This window comes from Cornus florida, unplaced genomic scaffold, assembly GCF_030987335.1.
Source record: "Cornus florida cultivar Cherokee Brave unplaced genomic scaffold, ASM3098733v1 CherokeeBrave_3.0.0_Hap2_Chr09, whole genome shotgun sequence".
Classification (NCBI taxonomy): Eukaryota; Viridiplantae; Streptophyta; class Magnoliopsida; order Cornales; family Cornaceae; genus Cornus; species Cornus florida.
Genome location: NW_026775579.1, coordinates 81,853,920 through 81,875,327, shown reverse-complemented (window position 1 = coordinate 81,875,327; position 21,408 = coordinate 81,853,920). Strand labels below are relative to the sequence as shown.

Genomic DNA, 21,408 nt, shown 5'->3' with positions numbered 1-21,408 from the left:
CAACTGTTGGACCCACCACCCACTCAAACATATGGTTTAGAGGCTTTTTTTTTATGCTCATTCTCTCTTCCCGCTAAATCCTCTCTCTCGGCCAGTGCTCTATCTCTCTGCCTTTTTCTTTTTTTTTTTTCCTTTGCAACTTGAATCTTTGATTAATTCATCATCTCTTGGTAGATTTGGGTGCCGTTTGAGGCAAAACGAAGCTTGTGTCGAGCTCTACGCATCCATACCAACAATTCCAGATTTTGTGCACCCTTTGAACTTCGAAATTTAGGACCCATTTCTAGGGTTTTGCCTATTTTGAGGTAGGGGCATCTTAATCCACTCTAGTCTTGTTCTATTGTGAATTTTACCTCCATGTTGGATTAAATATGCTTAATTTAGAGTTAATTATATCTATGATGGTATTAATGCTGTCTAAAGGGTTTTCACGATCTTGAATATGGTTGGTTCATGTGCAAATTATATTTAGTTGTTGATTTCCTATGTTTACTATGTGCTAGCATGCTGAAATTGATGTATGAGAGTATGCTTATTTAAATTGCGCCAAATTTCCCAATTCATGATGTTGAGCTCATATATATATATACATGCACATGCTTAAATGTATTTTGTTGTATCTTAATGTGTTAATAATTACTTGGGAGATGTTGAACATGTTGAATGTTTAATTTTATGATGGAAAATTTTAAATGCCATGACATTGAATGTGTGGAACATATATACATGCACATACCATTGGGTTTGCATGAAATGGGAGAAATTATTCTTGAAATAAATATGGGGAATTTCAGGGAAGTGTTTTTGATAAAATGGTTTTATGTGAAACCCGGTCGCTGCGGGGTTACCAACGGGCCGGAGGTTAATATAGCCTAGAGGGGACTAGGGAGTCGCCCTAGCGTGGTTGAGCTAGCTGGGCCCCATAATGACGCCGCGGGGTTACCAAGGGTCAGGGACACTAGCCAATCCTCATTTCGTGTCGCGGCGGGGTTACCAAAGGGCGGGCTGTATTAACGTTTGAAAGTGATGATTTTGAGAATGAAAATGGGGAGTGTCATGCATTGTATGTCATTTCATTGCATTGCATCGTTTATACTTGGAATTGACTTGTATGTTGTATTTGATCCCCTACGTTGTATGATCCCTATCTCCCATTGGCCTATGCTTTGCTTGAATTCACAAGGATACAAGATTTGTGTCTTAAGTGTCACCTACTGAGCATATAGCTCACCCTACTATTTATACATTTTTTTCAGGTCTTGGAAAAGAATCGGTGGACGACAACCCACCTCAAGCTTGAGCGATACTAGAAGCTCACTTTTGTGTCTTTTGTATATTTTCCATTATTTTTGCAAAGCACTAAAAGTATAAAGGTATATATGTATATTTTGCAAAACTTTGTCATGTAACCTTGTTGATGAATGGGAAGGATAATTTTAGTTAAAGTAATTATCGGTGTTATTTGATTGTATATGATCATATACTGTTGCCGTGAATTCGGAATTTGAGCCATAATAGGTTAAAAATGAATTTAAACAGGGTATGGTAAGCCTATTTTTAGGGGAGGTTATGCCGAATTTTTTGTAAAATTCTTGGCATCAGCTAGGGTCGTTACAATAAGCCCAGCCTAAAATTAAAGGCCCAATCCAAGATTTCATTTAATAAAAAAAATAATTGGACTTTACAATTCGGCCCAAGCCCAAATTTGACTTATTTAAATTTCAATTAGTTTTAACATTTTTTTTTTTTCATAAAATTACCTGAAGTAGACATACGACTAGCTTTGTATTGTTAGGTGAATTATATACTGGATTCCAACCCGAGAAGAATGAGTTACATGGTAAGGTTCGGGTCAAACTATCCAAAGCATATCCGTCACAAAGGATCATCGATTGTGTCCATAAAGAGGAATAAAAAGCCGGTAACACGCAAAAGAGGGTTCCAAGATTGGTTTAACAAAAACGCACCAAACCCGAATGTGCTAGAGGGTGCAATAGTTGGTGGTCCAGATTAAGGTGACAACTATTCGGACTCTCGACAAAACTTCCAGCAATCAAAACCCACAACCGCTAATAGTGCACTGTTAGTCGGAGTTTTGGCCCAACTTGCCTAACCTTGTTTTGTGTTAACCAAGCTTCTTTTAGGTATACGTACATCATTTTATTGTATGCTAATAAAGCGATCTGAATCCCCTCCAATCCTATTGTATGTATATTGTCATTGCAAAAATTCGATATTGACAATGTAACACTATATCAGGTTTGCAATCGTTGAAAATCGATAATCCATTATGTAACGTCATTACATCATGTTTGCAATTAGCACAAATTTATTATCTTATAGTCCAAATTAGTTACAACCATGGGAGAACAAAAATTTTACTTTATTGGAAGATATAAAAGTGCATTAAAAAAATAATAATAATAATAATAATAAATAATTTTTTTAAAAAAAGGGCCAATAGCAATTTATTGTATCAAAGTTCCAAACAAGCCCATATCCAAATCAAACTAGGCTCTAGAATCTAACTACTACTTTCTGTTTTTTTTTTCGATAATAAGGTTTTTTTACCGATTAATTCACATGACTCATATAAAGAGCATTTCACACGGAAGCTCTGCCTAGCTCTTTGACATCAACACTTCATTCACCAATTTGTCTAAATTCAAAGCAGATGACCCACGTGGTCTTGTGGCCTCCTCTGCCAATCTCTTCCACTCCAAAGCTCTCTTCTTCACTTTCTTCCCCTCTTCTCCATCCATCAACTCTCTCACCACTTTCTCCACTTTCTCTCTCCTCACGTCCCCATCAATCTCCATCCCAATCCCCCATTCACTGCAAGCATATAAACAATTTGTCTGCTGATCTGCAAACACTGGGCAACAAATCATAGGCACTCCAGCTGACAAGCTCTCAACAATTGAATTCCACCCAGAGTGTGTCAAAAACCCACCAATTGATGGGTGATTTAGAACTTGTTCTTGTGGACACCAACCTGATATGAACCCTCTCTCTTTAATTCCCTCCAAGAATTCAGGTTCAAAAATTGCTGAGTCCCCAACAACCAAGTCAGGCCTAATCACCCAAAAAAAAGAGTGGTTACTATTAGCAAGTCCCAAACCGAACTCTAACACCTCTTGAGGCTTCATTACAACAACACTCCCAAAATTCACATAGATCACAGAGTTGGGTTGTTTGGAATTGAGCCATTGGAGGCACTCTACCTCTTCTTTCCACAGATTGTATCCGACAGAGCTCAAGCATTGTTCTTGTTCTGGTATTTGATTGAGAAGTAATTGAAGAGGACCAATGGTGTAAACAAGTGGAAACATAGATGCGAGAGTGTTCAGAACTTCGGGTTCTAATGCGTCGAAAGTGTGAAGAACAATGGCGGAAGCTTTAGGTGCTCTCTCTGTTGCTTCCATGGTGTAGTTGAAGACTATGTCATTTGGATCAGTGGTGCCGAAAAAGATTGGGAGATCCTTCAAGCGCATGTTTTTCATACCAGGAATCCAGTCTACAGGGGCATCCAAGAATCCATTTGTTAGATCGCTGGGATCTGCAATGTCACGTGTAATGTTAGCTTAGAAACATTTGCATTTCTTTCTATCAAAATCCCAATTACCGTGGGTTTTATTGTTCTAAATGATTATTGTATATACATATATCATTTATGTACTTGTATATATTCCTTTCTGCAGAAAGTAAGTGTCGCTCCAACTCCAAATTAAAACTATTAAGGGCACCAATGGACATTTGGGCTTACGCAGATAATAAGATCTCTCCTCTTTTTAAAGGGTAATATTATATATGTATGTTTTTATTTGAACTTTTGAGAAAAAAAATAAAAATAAATCTAAGAGTTTTAAATTTTTTAATTGACCCACTTAAATATAAAATTATATTGTTCTAAGAAAATAAATTACTCAGAACATCCCAAACATATTTTCCAAATGCATATGAGGGGTCTAAGGATAGTTTTTTTTATTTCTTTTTATTTTTTATTTTATCTATTCTCACAAATTAAGAGAGGAAAGACTCGAACACGGGCACACTCGTTCAGGGAATATGAGAATTGGATATTCTACTAACTAGGTATAATGAGTGGGTGCTTATCTATTTATTCAAAAGCTTAAATTATTTTGTAGTACTACATACCAATCCATTTATATTCTATTCTATTCATTCCATCTGGATCCGATACGGAACAAACTCCCCTTGTAACACTAGGCCACCAATAATGCCCACAATCTAAGGATAGTTAGGTACTTAAAATTTTGTACTTATCTTTAAAAGGTTCTGGACTATAGAGTGACTATATAATAGGGGTGCACAAAAAAATCTTGAGAACCGAATCGAACCAAGGGCTTTGGTTCCGGTTCCGATTCCGATTCTAAACCCATAGAACCGAGCCGGAACCGAAACTGTATATATATATTACTCCTTCCTTCCCATAATAATTATTCATCTTTCCTTTTTAAGTTATCCCAAAATACTTGTTCACTTATCAAATTTAAACAATATATTTTACAATTTTTTATAAAATACCCTTAAAATTTTAAAAAATTTCAAACTTGATTATATATATATTTAAACTTAAAAGAGTAACTTTAAAATTTTCAAAAATAATAATACAATAATTATACGTCTCCTTAAAAAATTTTACTTCCAATAAGAAGCATCTGTTATGGAAAGAAGGGATTATATATTTAATTATATTATATTACTATAGTCACAATAATTATATAATTTATTATATTATTTTAGTTGTCAGATTCCTCACCCACGTGGTCCCTGGTGTGTCATTGACTTCTTGGAATAAAGCATACCGTAAAGTTTTAAACCTACCTAAGCTCTCATCTCTTCTTTAGCGAAAGCCGCCGCCTCCCATTCATTTAAAAAAAAAAAAAAACTCTCAACTCCTCTTTGGTGAAGCCGCCGCCTCCTTATTTTAATTTTTATTAATGAAAAACCTCTCGTCTCTTCTTTGGTGAAGCTGCCTCCTCAGTCCTCCCATCTTTTTCTTTTTCTTTTTTTTTTTTGATGAAAAACCTCTCATCTCTTCTTTGGTGAAGCGGCCGCCTTCCATCTTCTGTATCAATGTCCTCGGTTCAACTTGAATTCGTTATTCATTGGTGATTCCGACCTCTTATTTTCTCACACACCGTCGTGATGCCGTCGTCTCGTTATCATCGCGGCTTCATCATCTTCAGTCAACGATTCTATGGAACTATACGGTTCCGGTTCCGTCCTAAGGAACCGTGTACACCCCAGTATAGAGTGACCCAAGAGTTAAAAATTAGTTCTAATTCTCTACTGCTATTTCATCTCATGTAACATTATGTGTCATTACATCAAGCAACTTCGCATATGCAACAACTTTATAAAGTAATTAACAACTTTTTCATATATGTGTTGTATTATAATGTAGTGGGTTGCACTATGGATATACTAGTGGCGCAGGACGAAAGCTGTGAATCCAGATTCAGAAAAGAACAATTTTGGAACAGGAAGGAGAAGGGAAAGATTACCTTTTAGTGGTGCAAGGCCTCTCTCCACAAGAGGGCGGAGCTGATAGAAGCCCATGAAACCACAAGCAGAAAGTGTCCACAAAAGTACGACAGGTAGCCCAAATTCTTCAGCAGCAGTGATAGTGAAAGTCATGAAGCCATCAGACACAATGGATGTCACAGGAGGGACATTTGAAGATGCAGTGTCATTGAGTTTGACAAGGAGGTCGCGAAATGGAGCCAAACAGTTCTCTCTAATGGACTTACCAATAATAGGCGGGTCTTGGGTGGAGTCAGAATCCGAAGCAGGGAGGCCATCCGGGATGGTCTCGAATCGAAAGTCAGGCAAACCATCGAGAGAGTTTGGCCCTCTGGATTTGAGGAAGCGTCTGTGGTTGAACTCTGTGTTGACAAAGGTTATGTGAAAGCCCTTGTGGTGAAGCAGCTTTGCTAGTTTTAGAGTTGCTTTTATGTGGCTTTGGTGTGGGAATGGTATGCAAACTGCATGAGGTTTATCAGCTAACGCCATTGTTCTCTCTCTAACACTCTCTCTCTCTATATGGCTCACAATCTCTCCTTTGTGGTGCCAAATATATTGAGCTAACACACTTAATCTTGGATTATCTGGAATGAAAGAGATACATGGCTATTTAATATTTATAGTCAAGAATCATCAACCACGGCTTGCTGATCACGTATGGAGCTGGCCCTAATTAAAAAAGCTTGCTGATCACGCACTTTGGAGGACATGTTTGATGATGTAATGGGTGATGCATTACATGCTGAGTTGGCAATATTCAACATTACGTGTGTGTCACGAGAGACTCAGAAAGTATTCCTCCTTGATGTGCCAAAAGAGTCCAATCTTTTTGTGTTGTGTTGTTTGCAATCAACCTAACACCACGTCACCATGGATAAGGGTTGAAATGTCATCGCAACTACAACCGACAAAAATCACAAAGACTTTTTATTGATCTCTAAATTTGCTTCATTTTAGTTGTAATAAGGAGACTGTGAATTTCACATAATTTAAAAGTGTCTTAAAAACTTTTCGCTTTTTCTAAATCTTAAAAGTGTCTTGATCTAAGTATAGGAAATAATGAGAGTGGAGCTTTACTCATTCATTTAACATAATTCAAATTCAAATATAATGAAGTCAGGAGTTTAAATTCATTTGAAAATACTAATCACGTGCATATTGAAAATTTTACTTTTCTTTCATACTTCACTTTTTGTTATTAGTTTCCGTCTAACTAAGCAGACCCTAATATTATTTCATATATATATATATATATATATATACTCACACCCACACTCATAAAACTAAGTCTGCCTTGGAGTTAAAACCCTCACCTGATCTTCTTTAAGAGATGAAACTTACCAATTGCACTAATGGTCCCATTCCTAATTGGATTATGTAATTACGAATTACATACCAATTTAAATGATTTGTTGATGCTTGTAATTACTAAAATTAGCTATATATACTCAAATTCTTGAAATATGATTGTTGTCCCACTTACATAAATTCAGTAAAATAACATGTCGATAAAATTACCTAAAGTAGACATATGACTGGCTTTGTATTGTTAGGTGGATTTTATACTGGGTTCCAACCCGAGAAGAATGAGTTATATGGTAGGGTTCGGGCCAAACTATCCGAAGCGGATCCATCAATCTCGCAGAGGATTATCGATTGTGTCCATCGATCAAGAGGAATAAAAAGCCGGTAACATGCAAAGGAGGGTTCCAGGATTGGTTTAACAAAAACGCACCAAACCCGAATGTGCTAGAGGGTGCAATAAGACAACTATTCGGACTCTCGACAAAACTTCCAATAATCAGGAACCGCAACCACTAATAGTGCACCATTAGTCGGAGTTTTGGCCCGACTTCCCTACCTTGTTTTGTGTTACCCAAGTTTATTTTAGGTATCCGTACATCATTTTATTGTATGCTAATAAAGCAATTTTATTGTATGCTAATAAAGAGATTTGGATCCCCTCCAATCCTGTTGTATGTACATTGTTTTTGCAACAATACTATATCAGATTTGCAACGGTTGAAAATCGATGATGTAACAGAATTACATCATGTATATATGCATCTACTTTTAATCAAGAAAACAAATGCATAAAATCGATCCATTATGCAACATCATTACATTATGTTTGCAACTAGTACAAATTTATTATCTTATAGTACAAATTAGTTAGAAGCATGAGAGAACAAAAATGCCCCAAGTTACTTCTAAATTTTGAAGACTACTTTATTGGAACAAATAAAAGCTAGTGCAAAGCAAAAAAATACATATAAAAGCTAATAAAAGGGGCCAATAGCAATTAATGTATCAATGTTCCAAACAAGCCCATATCCAAATCAAACTAGACTCTAGAATCTAGCTTCTTCTTTTTTAAATTTTGATAATCAGGTGTTTGGGACTTTTCTCCCACTAATCCACATGACTCATATAAAGCATCCCACACGGCCTAGCTCTTTGACATCAGCACTCCATTCAACAATTTGTCTAAATTCAAAGCAGATGAACCAAGTGGTCTAGTGGCCTCCTCTGCCAATCTCTTCCACTCCAAAGCTCTCTTCTTCATTTTCTTCCCCTCTTCTCCATCCATCAACTCTCTCACCACTTTCTCCACTTTCTCTCTCCTCACATCCCCATCAATCTCCATCCCAATCCCCCATTCACTGCAAGCATATAAACAATTTGTCTGCTGCTCTGCAACCACTGGCCAACAAATCATAGGCACTCCAGCTGACAAGCTCTCAACAATTGAATTCCACCCACTATGTGTCAAAAACCCACCAATTGATGGGTGATTTAGAACTTGTTCTTGTGGACACCAACCTGATATGAACCCTCTCTCTTTAATTCCCTCCAAGAATTCAGGTTCAAAAATTGCCGAGTCCCCAACCACCAAGTCAGACCTAATCACCCACAAAAAAGAGTGGTTACTATTAGCAAGTCCCAAACCGAACTCTAACACCTCTTGAGGCTTCATTACAACAACACTCCCAAAATTCACATAGATCACAGTGTCGGGTTGTTTGGAATTGAGCCATTGGAGGCACTCTGCCTCTTCTTTCCATAGATTGTATCCGACGGAGCTCAAGCATTGTTCTTGTTCTGGTATTTGATTGAGGAGTAATTGAAGAGGACCAATGGTGTAAACAAGTGGAAACATAGATGAGAGAGTGTTCAGAACTTCGGGTTCTAATGCGTCGAAAGTGTGAAGAATAATGGCTGAAGCTTTAGGTGCTCTCTCTGCTGCTTCCATGGTGAGGTTGAAGACTACGTCATTTGGATCCGTGGTGCGGAAAAAGCTTGGGAGATCCTTCAAGCGCATGTTTTTCATACCAGGAATCCAGTCTACAGGGGTGTCCAAGTATCCATTTGTTAGATAGCTGGGATCTGCAATTTCACATGTAATGTTAGCTCAGAAACATTTGCATTTCTTTCGATCAAAATCTCAATTACCGTTGTTCTAAATGATTATTGTATATACATATATCATTTATGTACTTGTATATATTCCTTTATACAGAAAATAAGTGCCCCTCCTTCAACTCCAAATTAAAATTTTTAAGGGCACCAATGGACATTTGCGCTTGCGCATATAATAAGATCTAGGGTAATATTATGTGTGTTTTTATTTGAACTTTTGAGAAAAAAAATAAAAATAAATCTAAGAGACTTCAAATTTTTAATTGACCCACTAAAATATAAAATTATATTGCTCTAAAAAAATAAATTACTCACAATAATGCATACGAGGGGTCTAAGGATAATTTTTTTTTTTTTTTTTCTATTCTAACAAATTAGGGGAGAAAAGACTCGAACACGGGCACACCCACTCGGAGAGTTGGGTACTTTCCCAGCTCTACTAACTAGGTATAACGGGTGGATGCTTGCCCATTTATCCAAAAGCTTAAACTATTGGGTAATGCTACATATCTACCTATTTATACTCCATTCACTTTCCACCCGGATCCGATATGGGACAAGTTTCCCCTTATAACACTAGGCCACAGGTAATGCCCACAATCTTAGGAGAGTTTAGCTACTTAAAATTTTGTACTTATTTTTAAGGAATTTTTACATATAAATGGACTTATGGGCCTATATATACACTACGAGTATTATGTAGTCAAAGTTCCAGAGTTTCTAATAAATGAAGTTAACCAAATTAATAACGTGGACATAAACTTTTATTGTTCACTATAATTTGTTACCCAAAATAACCCTTCACTTTCTGAATCAATTTACTATATTGTCCTCTATTTCTTTTCAGAAACAAAATATACCCTAAATCCCTTTTCAGCCGCAAAAATACACATCAAATCAAACATTATATCATCAACCATCTCACAACGCTTCAGATCGTCGACACTGTGCCAGGGCCAACCTCTATCCTCAATCATCTTCATCCTCGCCAAACAGCCATACCAACCAGTCAACTAGCGACGGAAATCCATCCTTGCTTGCCGCTACTGTTCAGTTCTTCATTGCGTTCTTCAACGCCGGCGACAATTCATGTCAGTGATCCCACTACACCGAAACCATTTGTTCGTTGACCCATCCACGCAAAGACCGATTTGGAACTATAACCCAATGTTCTCCGGAGGCGACCTCTAAACCCGGTCCATAGTTATCACTGACTTCTACATTATTGGCGGCAGCAACTCGCCGAGTCGCCAGCTTTCTGCCTTCGCCAACTTATTCACTATCGACACCCTTAACCGTCGGCAACCATAACCTCTTCACTGTGCCGACAATCATAACCTATCACCGCCGAAACCGCGACATTCTCACAGTTCATCACTATCGTCATTTGACTCCCGCCCACGCTCCTGCGAGTATATCTAACTCGCGCTCACGTGCTGCTTCTTCAACAACATTTTTCCAGCGCCGTTAACCCCTTGCAGATCATCACCAACTCTCTGACGCTGTCAAGCACCATAAACGTCGTTGCCCTCTGCCAAATGGCGAACATGAATAAGCTTGAAACAACAACGATTGTGGTCACGAATGGCGGGCACGACACTCCTCAAAACCAGTTCCACAACTACAGCCCGATCTTGATCCAACCCACAATGAACGTCTCTCATGCATGTTCTCTATTTTATATACCTCTGTGTGTGCTCGATTGACTCATAAGACAAGACTGATCCGGAGCAGTTATAGCTTACCCACAGTATCTGCAATGCCCTCTCAAAGGGCCTCTCAAAGTCAAAATATAGTTGGTGGATGAAAATAATACACTCCAGTGGGCTTTCAAAAGACCTCTTATATTTTAATATTGTCAAAAGTATTATCATATATAGCAGCTCTCAAAATTTTTTGAGAGGTCTCTTTTTTCTCATACGGTGTCGTTTCTCAAAATATAGTAGGTGAATGAAAATAATATACTCTAAATAGTATTTTGACACTGTAACTCCTCTCAAAATATAGTTTGACATGAAAAAATAGCATTTTACATTGGAGATGCTCTAAGGTAGGATTGGACAACTCTATATGTGATGGAAGAAAGAAGCGGTGGCGGCTGGGTATGATGCATGAACAATCATCAATGACCTAAAAAAAATTATGGGCTTTGTTTGGGCAAATTTTAAATTAATTAATGAGGTAGTATGGTAATTTGGTTTAAAAAGTGAAAAGTTACTTTAGGCAACAAATTATACTGAACAGTAAAAGTTTATGTTTACGTCATTAATTTGGTCAGCTTCATTTTTTTGAAATTATGAAACTTTGACTACATGATAGTGTAAATATGGGCCATAAGTTCATTTATATGTAAAAATTCCTACTTTTAAAAGGTGTTGGACTATAGACTAGAGTGACCCAAGAGTTAAAATTTAATTCTAGTTCTCTACTGGTATTCCATCTTATGTTGCATCATGTGTCATTATATCATGCAATTTCACATGGCATATGCAACAACTTTGTAAAGTAATTAACAATTTCTTCATATATTTGTTGTATTATAATGTAGTGGGTTGCACTAAGGATATAATAGTGGCACAGGACCAAAGCTGTGAATCCTGATTCAGAAAAGAACAATTTTGGAACCGGAAGGAGAACCGAAAGATTACCTTTTAGTGGTGCAAGGCCTCTCTCCACAAGAGGGCGGAACTGATAGAAGCCCATGAAACCACAAGCAGCAAGCGTCCACAAAAGTACAACAGGCAGCCCAAATTCTTCAGCAGCAGTGATGGTGAAAGTCATGAAGCCATCAGACACAATGGAAGTCACAGGAGGGACATTTGAAGATGCAGAGTCATTGAGTTTGGCAAGGAGGTCGCGAAACGGAGCCAAAAAGTTCTCTCTAACGGACTTACCAATCGTAGGCGAGTCTTGGGTCGAGTCCGAATCCGAAGAAGGGAGGCCATCGGGGATGGTCTCGAATCGAAAGTCAGGCAGGCCATCGAGAGAGTTGGGCCCTCTGGATTTGAGGAAGCGTCTGTGGTTGAACTCTGTGTTGACAAAGGTTATGTGAAAGCCCTTGTGGTGAAGAAGCTTTGCTAGTTTTAGTGTTGCTTTTATGTGGCTTTGGTGTGGGAATGGTATGCAAACTGCGTGAGGCTTATCAGCTGATGCCATTGTTCTCTCTCTATATGGCTCACAATTTCTCCCTAGTGCTGCCAAATATATATTAGTAAAAATATGATATAATTCTTGATTTATTGTGGTTGAAGAATTTATTAACAAAATTGTAATAAAATATTTCAATTTAAAATTTGATGGTGAGAGAAAGTGGGACATAGTATTTTAAATTCTGGGTGATGTGAAATGTTTCATTATGTGTGTGCATACGACACGAGAGAATTAGAAAGTATTCCTTGATGATGCCAAAAGAGTCCAATCTTTTTGTGTTGGGTTGTTTTCAATCAACCTAACAAATGTGGACCGGCCACGTGACCATGGATCGAAGTAATCAGGGTTGAAATTTCATCGCAACTACAACCGACAAAAATCACAGAGGCGATCTCTAAATTTGCTTCATTTTACTGTTGTTAATAAGGGGAATTTGAATTTCATATAATTTAAAAGTGTCTTGAAAACTTTTTGATTTTTCTAAAGCTTAAAAGTGTCTTTAATCTAAGTATAGGTAATAAAGGGAGTGGAGCTTTACTCATTCATTTAACATAATTCAAATTAAAATATAATGAAGTCCAATAGAATAGTTTAATGACAAAACACGACTCATATTTTTTAGATTGAGAGTTTAAATTCCATTAAAAATACTACTTGAATGCATGTTGAAAATTTTATTTTTCTGTGGTACTTTATTTTTTTTTATTAATTTCCGTTTAACTAAACATATCCTAATATTCTTTTATTTTTCTTGGCTACAGGTTTGGGATTATTAGATTAGTCCATGTCCTCTGTTTGAAGGGCCATTGGGCCTGAATACTTCTTTTCTTCAGCCGATTGAGTAATGAGGATTCCATTTTCGTGTGGGGAAGAGAAGGGACTGTATGGGTAGTGAGGGCTTCACGTTAGTCTTTGTTGATGGCCCATGGGCCTGAATATGGTTTTGGAATGGGTTTTTAATATGGGCAAATCCTTACGAATTAGTATATCTCGGACTAAAATTATTGGGGTTTGATTTTCTTTTGATCTTTGGTCCATCCAATCATGTGTTTTAAGAAAATCAAATGGTTGAAATTCAATATAATTTTGGGTAAGTTAGTTGAGAATTGAGATACAACATGAACCCAATTTATTATAATGGACCACAATACAGCACAAGTACTGTTCAGCCTTCAAGTAACAAACCAGTCCCATAGACAACACACCTCAATTTAACTCAATTACATTTATTTGTACTCTTACGAGTCATGTCACGCCCATATATCATTCTATCTTGAATTCCAATTTATGAACTTAGAAAAGATCATATATATATATATATATATCAATTGTCCTCTTCCACAAATTCACATTGCGAAAATTGTAGCTTGTTGATTTTCTTTAAAAATATCATATATATATATATATATATAAGAGTACAAATATATATGGGCGTGACATGACTCATAAGAGTACAAATAAATGTAACTTTAATTATTGAGTTAAATTGAGGTGTGTTGTCTATGGGACTGGTTTGTTACTTGAAGGCTGAACAGTACTTGTGTTGTATTGTGGTCCATTATAATAAATTGCTTTCCCAATTAATTGAGCGGAGAATTCATTCTCGTGTACAAAGGACATGCCAAGGTTAAAAGGGGCACACCAACCAACGATCCACCACATGCAGCTTGTCCGTAGTTGCTTCTTTGTATATATAGACACACATAGGTACATGAATATATCTATATGATAATTATGGTTCGTATTATCGATAACGGTTGCTTGCGATTTCGGTATAACGGGTTCGGATAAAGTCAATGTAAATTATTTGATACGACGAATCGCGCATCAAAATTGGTCGATACGGTAAATCATAATGATAATATCTCATGTTCACCTAATAGATACATCCATAACATATCCATAACATATCTGACGGTCATTGGTCATCAGTCTTGTAAATAAATTTTATATTCATGGGTGAGAAAAAATCATTACCATATCTATATATAGACAGAGAAAATGAAAGAAAGAGAGTCATGCACATGCTGGGCATGTTCAAGGGCAAATTAACAACTTGGCATATGTTTTGGCAGGGATAGTCAAAGGAGGGGTCCTTTTCTTTACTACAGTATGTCTCATTCCCATTAATATTTATAGAACCACCTTCTTATACGCAATCTGGTTCTATGTTATGCCCATCTTCAAATCAAGGCACAAATCACTCTCATCTAATGGACTCTATGTCCAAGCAAGACCATGCATGTCATTCTACAAGTGATGGTGCATGTATGTGTTTGGAAGCTCAGAAAATTCTCTCTTCAAAATGAAATTTTTTCTTAAATGGGAGATGCCAAGAAATTTTGAATTATTTCTTTTTTTTAAAGACTCAGTACAAAATAGTGTGTGTTTTTATAAGGTAAAAAATGTTAGATTTTGGATTAATAGATGTAGAGGGTTGTGTACTTGATGCCCCGCCCAAGAGAGAGACCCAAGTCCAAGTAGCCTCGCTAAATGGTGATTCAACATAAATTCTCTACATCTTGAAACCCAACCAATTTTGAAGTAGCTTTATGATAATAAAACCAACCAGCAAAAAACATGAACGCTGCAAAGACCAATGCACCAATTGCGATACAATAAAGTTGTAATTCACTAGATAGGTGCATGTATGTGTTTGGACGCTCAGAAAATTTACTCTCTTCAAAATGAAAGTTTTTCTAAAAGGGGAGATGCCAAGGAATTTTGAATTATTTCTTTCTTAAAGACTCAGTACAAAATATTGTTGGTTTTTTTTTTTTTTTTTTTTTTTTTACAAGGTAAAAAATGTTAGATTTTAGATTAATAGATATAGAGAGTCAAAAAATTGAAAACATGGGGATAATAATTTACCAAACTATGGCAACCACTTGTGTTATTTACTAAGTTTCCAAATCACTAATTTTTTTTTTTTTTTCTCTTTAAGAAAAAAGAATAATTATATGAAAGTCCTCTTAACATTATTCTTATTCTCTGTCCTTAAAAACCATTTGTATGTATAATATAATAATTGAAATGATGTGGTTACGTATAAAGTAAAAAAGACATATCCCAAACGTGGGAATGAGACAAAAAATGCGGTGGAACCATTTGTAGTCTTTTTACGCAGCCAAACAACTTATTCTACAAGCATTTTTTTCATGTCACTGTCACATCATATACTCAAATTTTTAATTTCTTTTCCCTATACTTTACTTGTATTCCCCCACTTGAGTCATGCTTATCCATCCAACTATTAATATTAATAATTATTATTTTATTTCGTTTGAGAAATTATTACTAAGACTTATCAATCACAATTCAACAATTATTTAAAATAAATAAATAAAATTAACATATTTATTTACATGACCAAATTATGCAATAGTGTTAGTTCACACAACAATTATGAGTTTTTATCACATACGTAATTGTGTAGATGGTTCAAAATTATTTAGTTGTACGACAATTTATGATTGACCGTGACAATATGATCCCGAACAATTTAATAATTTCTTGACAAGATATAACATATCTCACAAGGGATTAACATTAATTAATTTTGCTCTCATCAATAATATGAACTACAAGGGGTTATACCTGCAAAAATTGTTAATGGGGATTGGGGACACCATGCAATGTCATAATACAAGATGCATGTTCTAATAATTATGATTATTGGTGGGGTCCACTGCTATTTTTAAAATTGGTATCTCACCCTTTGATTAATTGATGCTGAATGAAGACCAGTGATCCACCACTCCTTTAATTAAAGTAGTTGATAAAATGATTAGGAACCAAACTTTAATATAAACATATCATAGAGGGGGTATAACATAAAAATAAAAGACATTCCGTCAAGAGTACAAAAATAGCAATCTATCTTTAGTAACTATTTTTAATAACTCAGGTTTATCAATCTATCTTTAGTAACTATTTGTTTTTATCTTGGTTGGTTGATTGCTTGTCGTATGTGATGTGTGTATATATAAAATAATTATAGGGAAGGCACTTTATAAATGACTATGTACTATGTATACAAGTTCCCATGTATGTATACAAATTACATAAGATTTTAGAATTTCTATCCTATTTGAGTTTACATTCTACAAATTTTAAAAGTTTTTTTATTAAATTTTTTGAGTTCCTATCCAATTTAAGTTTTCATAAAAAAAAAAAAATTTTTAAATATTTCTATAGTCCTATATTTTCTTAATCACAAAAAGGAGGAGGAGTTTCTATAATACTCTATTTTTATTTACTGTTATTATTTTAAAAGATTTTCTATAAATTTTGGACTATTTAAAAACCTATAAAAATAAAAAATATATATATTTAAGACTTGAATCAAAAGATTATATATGTGTGTGTGTGTGTGTGTGTGTAGCTATTTGCAACTCAAAATATATTTAAGTCCTAAAATTATTTGTCAAGTACTCAAATCCATCCAAAATGAAAACAACTCAAAAGTTGTTGTTTTTTCCACAAAATATAATGCCTTTAGGGAAAGTGCAAAATAAAAAAGAAAAAGAAAAAGAAAAAAGCATTCTTCAAATTGAACAAATAAGAACGTTTTGTTTTGAGATTTTAATAAATTAATATAATCTATGAATGCTAGTTTTCAAGAGCAGCCATAACAGAGAACTCTCCAAAAAAAAATATAAATAAAATAAAATAAAAATAGTCTATAAGCAGCAAATGGACAGATTTAGTAAATACATGACCAATTAACACTAGAATCCATAAAAAGAAAGCACAAAACACATCAAATTTACACAAAGGCAAGAGTTAACTAAGGCAACAAAGCTTTTGCCCACATTCCACAAAAATCTTTACCAATTAATTAATTATTCTTAACATAAAAGCCAAAAAATAAATAAATAAATAAAGAAATATATATAATCTCTAAGATTATAAATTTCCAAATAAAACTTTAATATCAACCAAAAAAATAAAAATAAAACCTTCTTCAAAGTAAGAAAAGAACAAGCCAACAAAGGCATTAATAAATTCTAGCTCAATCAGAGGGTTTGGTCTTGGACCTGTAAAGGAGATGCTTCTTCTTTGAGGTTTGGTTATCAAATTTGAGCACCACCTTGCCCGGTTCACCGATTTTGAAGCTGTTGCAGATAACTGGTTCATCAGAGGGGCTAATCTTCCGCGTCTTTTGTACAATTATAGTGTAGCCGTCCTCGGCACTGGGCTCGAATTGAGCTCCATAGCTCACATCCCACCCCACAACTCTGGCCTCCCAAACCAAAACACATTTCTGCAAATCCAACAATCCCCAATTTCAAATTCCAATACAAACATAATCAATACATTAATGTATATCATCAGCTCAGAGACAACAGTGTATTAATCCAACAATCCACAAATTCAAATTCCAATACAGACATAATCAATACATAAATAAATGTATATCATCAGCTCAGAGACAACAGTGTATTAATCCAACAATCCACAAATTCAAATTCTAATACATATATAATCTAATCATGAATGTATCACAATTCATTAAAACGGTGATATTCATCAAAATCAGCAAGGATTTCCCCTCAGAAATAGAAATTTCCACTTTGAATTAATCCGACAATCCTCAAATTTAAAATTCAAAGACATACATAATCAATACATAAATGTATCAAAAAATATTCACCAAAATCAGCAAAGATTGCCCACCTCAGAAACAGGATTTCCAACTTTGTATTAATCCAACAATCCCCAAAATTAAATTCTAAAACATATATATATTCAATGTATAATGATAAATGTATTGATATCCTAAATCATTAAAGCATTGATATTCACTAAAATCAGCAAAGATTGCCAACCTCAGAAACAGGAATTTCAATGGTGTATTCACTTGTTGGCTTGATAGTCTCCACTGTAACAGAGTCATCAGTAGTGAGTTCCTGCTCACCCTCCCTACTAAGTCCACCAAATTGAACTGGTACTTGCTCAGGACCTATATACCTGATTTTTAAAAAAAAATAAAATAAAATAATTCAAAATAATGTTACATATAAACATATAGATAAACCCACAAAACAAAACAAAAGTAAAACAAAAAAATAAAACAAAATTCACTAACTTGAAAAGGGTTTCAACAGATTTTGAAGGGCCTGCAAACACAAACTTGCTCTTGGTCCTTTGTGTGATACTCATCACCCTATTGTAGGCCAAGTACCACCATGGAACATTGATAAACACCTTTGTACCACAAAACCCATATCAAATTAATACTCAAAACATTAATATAAAACCACAAATCACACCCACACACATACAAACTTATATACATATAATATATAAATATATATTGTCGTGATGGGCATACCTGTTTGGCGACAAACTCAGGGTAGTTATCCTGAAGCAGTTGGAGGGCTTGGTTGGTGACCGAACGGGGCTCTCTCTTGAAGGGTCCTGGAATATTCTTGAGATCATTGACCTGAACGATGGTGGATATGCCATCGGGACTGAAATCGAGCTTTCTGATGCTCTTCTCCAATAACTGAATTCGCCATCGAAGAAACTTCTGCCTCTTCTCATCATCAGCGAATGTGTTTTGATACAAATCTTTGTTCTGGAATTCACCATACACGTTGTAGCAAATTGGGTGGCCTTCTTTGTCGACCCCCTTCATGAACGCCACCTTTTCCAGCTCTGTCCCTGCCCCCAATTCTTCCTCCAGCAAGGATTCGATTCCGAACTCCTTTCGCCACCGGACGGTGTTCTTGATCATTGTGAAAGCGTCTTTCACCTTGAAATCTCTGCCCCTGAGGAATTTCAGTAGAATCACATCGCTTCTCTCGTCTGCCAGAAGCGGAATTCCAAAGATAGACACCTCCTCCGCCGGCTGGACGGTTTCTTCCACTGCTTCGGCGGTCTCAGATGCCTCCGCCGCAGGCGGCGGTGGAGGCGACGCCACCTCTGCAGGGGCCTCTTCTGTTTTCTCTTCGGATTTTGGTTCTTCTCCAGTAGCGGCGGCGGTGGGTTTCTCCTCCTCCGTCGGTGGAGCGGCCTCGGCGGGCTTCTCTTCTTCCTTAGATGGCGGCGGCGCAGTGAATTCGTGCTTGTTGAGGGCTTCTTGGATGAGGTGTTTGAGCTCATCCAGAGCCTTCTTTTGTGAGTCAGGAAGTTCCCCGACCACGTTGGTTTCCTCCTTGAAAGAAGTCGATTCCGCGATCTTCTCCTCCTCGGCTGGCTTCGGCTCCTCGGCCTCCACGACAGGAGGCGCGGGCAGAGGAGGATCTTTCTCTGCGGCGGCGGCGGCGGTGGTGGTGGGTTTCTCTGTCACCACTTCCTCAGTTGCTGGTGCCTCCGGAGCTGTCGTCGTTGTTTCTAATTCAGACATGACACTGTTTTGGTGTTGGATCAAACAACTCAAGGTACTGAATCTCTAGAGAGAGAGAAAGAGAGATGTAGAGAGAGAAGAGTATGAGGTTTAGAACGTGAAGCGGTTAGTTATATATGTAACACTGTATGGTGATGGACTTTGGAGAGAACCACCCTGTCACACTTGGATTGCCAGCATATTTATAATATTTTTTTGGGAGGCGAAGAGAAAAAAATCAAAAACAAAAAACTTCAAGCATAAAATAGAAAAGAAAAGAAAAAAAAAAAAAAATTAGTATTCCCATCACCATCCCTATTAAGAAATCTTTCATTATACCTAAAGATCAATATCAAATCCTAATGATTGAGAAAAAAAAAAAAAAAATTAACCAAAAAATTAATTTTAAAAGAAAAAAAAGTTAACCAAAAAAACTCAATATACCAAAAATATTAATTAAATTAGAGAGGAAACAAATATATCTTAATGGTAATTATAGTATTTAAGAAAAATAATTATTAATTTTACCATTAAAATTAGAGGTGTCATTTTTTTTCAAGATTGAACTGCAATAGTATAAAAATAGAGTGGCCTCCCAATTTTTTCCATATATATATATTTATAATATACCCATATACTACATATACTATTTCCATCACCATCCCTATTAAGAAATATTTCATTATACCTAAAAAATCAATATCAAATCCAAATGATTGAGAAAAAAAAAAAAAGTTGAAAAGTTTAAAAAGAAAAGAAAATTAAGAAATTAACCAAAAAAAAGTCAATATACCAAAATTATTACTTAAAATAGAGAGGAAACAAAAATATCTTACAATAACTTAAAAGGATAATTATAGTATTTAAGAAAAATAATTATTAATTTTTAAAATTAAAATTAAAATTAAAGGTGTCATTTTCTTTAAGATTCAACTGCAATAGTATAAAAATAGAGTGGGCCTCCCAATTTTTTTCCATATACATATATTTATAATATACCCATATACTACAAAATGAACAAATTGTCTTGTGACACAATATCATTTATTTCCATAATTTTATTTGTTATTTTTTTAATCATTTGCTGCTTCTTATATCTTCCTTTTTTTTTTTTGTTTTCTATACTAAAAGAGTAGTAAGTATCCTACTAATTAAAGTTATTAAATTAAATAATCACTAGATTTACATTGGAGTCATGCCACGCAAACCTGGACCGAATGCATCCATCCGTGGGATGCATTCAACCGAGCCCAAACATTCATTTTTAACATGTGATTACTTAAGTATCATTATTATTATTATTTTGTACATTAGCTTTACTTAGGAAGAAGGAAAGAAAATGTGTGTCGGGAAAATAAGTAAGAACAAACGTTTTTTTTGTTAGGTAAGAATGATACAAGGAAAGAAATAATAATAAGAAGGATGAATTATCTTTCTTCCTTTACAAATTTACATCCATCAAGTTTTACAAATTTTCTTCCTTTTATAAGTGTTATTACAGAAGTTTTAATTTAAATACTATCATAAATTATACAAGTTTTAAATTATAATATTATCCTTTATAAATTAGAGTTTTATAGATATGACAAGACTTGTCTACTCACCGGTGAGTAAGTCATCCCTACTCACCGCTAATGTAGTTCAATTACAAATGCACACATAGTCTCTAATTATAAAATCAGGTAAGTGATAAATAAAGAAATTGAGAATTGAATTTATTCCAAAATAAATTATTGCCCCTATTTATCACTTTCCTAATTTTATAATTACAGGCTATTTGTGGTAAGTAGGGATGACCTACTCACCGATGAATACGCAAATCTTATCCTATATTACTTTATATAAAGCTAAAAATAATTTAAAATCTTGATTACAGAAAAAAAGAAAGACAATCCCTTTCTAGTTTCTAAGGATATCTTATACATCCCTTCTTCTCTCCCTCACTTTCGTTTATT

General features: G+C 35.3%; 3 protein-coding genes and 1 long non-coding RNA gene across 4 annotated transcripts; 1 reads left to right on the top strand and 3 right to left on the bottom strand.

Moving 5' to 3' along the window:
- Nucleotides 1–52: 52 nt before the first annotated feature.
- On the top strand, nt 53–1,471 carry LOC132273383 (uncharacterized). Its single transcript, XR_009470099.1, has 2 exons — nt 53–305; nt 1,257–1,471. It is a non-coding gene; the product is annotated as an uncharacterized LOC132273383 (long non-coding RNA).
- Nucleotides 1,472–2,402: 931 nt separating this feature from the next.
- On the bottom strand, nt 2,403–6,148 carry LOC132274655 (7-deoxyloganetin glucosyltransferase-like). The gene is made up of 2 exons (XM_059775978.1): nt 5,532–6,148; nt 2,403–3,559 (listed from the first exon to the last, which is right to left on the bottom strand). The coding sequence occupies exons 1-2, from the start codon at nt 6,037–6,039 to the stop codon at nt 2,622–2,624; spliced, it is 1,446 nt and encodes a 481-aa protein (XP_059631961.1). The 5' UTR covers nt 6,040–6,148; the 3' UTR covers nt 2,403–2,621.
- Nucleotides 6,149–7,621: 1,473 nt separating this feature from the next.
- Nucleotides 7,622–12,164, bottom strand: LOC132274654 (7-deoxyloganetin glucosyltransferase-like). The gene is made up of 2 exons (XM_059775977.1): nt 11,619–12,164; nt 7,622–8,937 (listed from the first exon to the last, which is right to left on the bottom strand). Exons 1-2 carry the CDS (start codon nt 12,124–12,126, stop codon nt 8,000–8,002), a joined length of 1,446 nt encoding a protein of 481 aa, XP_059631960.1. The 5' UTR covers nt 12,127–12,164; the 3' UTR covers nt 7,622–7,999.
- A 4,741-nt stretch (nt 12,165–16,905) lies between these two features.
- Nucleotides 16,906–19,635, bottom strand: LOC132274653 (patellin-3-like). Its single transcript, XM_059775976.1, has 4 exons — nt 18,458–19,635; nt 18,212–18,330; nt 17,952–18,093; nt 16,906–17,386 (listed from the first exon to the last, which is right to left on the bottom strand). The coding sequence occupies exons 1-4, from the start codon at nt 19,472–19,474 to the stop codon at nt 17,135–17,137; spliced, it is 1,530 nt and encodes a 509-aa protein (XP_059631959.1). The 5' UTR covers nt 19,475–19,635; the 3' UTR covers nt 16,906–17,134.
- Between the last annotated feature and the right edge of the window lie 1,773 nt (nt 19,636–21,408).

What these genes read in the sequence shown, in the direction of transcription:
- LOC132274654 (XM_059775977.1), bottom strand. Translation starts at nt 12,126, where the DNA reads ATGGCATCAGCTGATAAGCCTCACGCAGTTTGCATACCATTCCCACAC. An exon ending in AGGCCTTGCACCACTAAAAG is followed by an intron (nt 8,938 to 11,618) that starts GTAATCTTTCGG and finishes GTGAAATTGCAG; the next exon opens with ATCCCAGCTATCTAACAAAT.
- LOC132274653 (XM_059775976.1), bottom strand. Translation starts at nt 19,474, where the DNA reads ATGTCTGAATTAGAAACAACGACGACAGCTCCGGAGGCACCAGCAACT. An exon ending in TCTGTTGAAACCCTTTTCAA is followed by an intron (nt 18,094 to 18,211) that starts GTTAGTGAATTT and finishes TTTAAAAATCAG; the next exon opens with GTATATAGGTCCTGAGCAAG. An exon ending in TTGAAATTCCTGTTTCTGAG is followed by an intron (nt 17,387 to 17,951) that starts GTTGGCAATCTT and finishes TTGGATTTGCAG; the next exon opens with AAATGTGTTTTGGTTTGGGA.
- LOC132274655 (XM_059775978.1), bottom strand. Translation starts at nt 6,039, where the DNA reads ATGGCGTTAGCTGATAAACCTCATGCAGTTTGCATACCATTCCCACAC. An exon ending in AGGCCTTGCACCACTAAAAG is followed by an intron (nt 3,560 to 5,531) that starts GTAATCTTTCCC and finishes GTGACATTGCAG; the next exon opens with ATCCCAGCGATCTAACAAAT.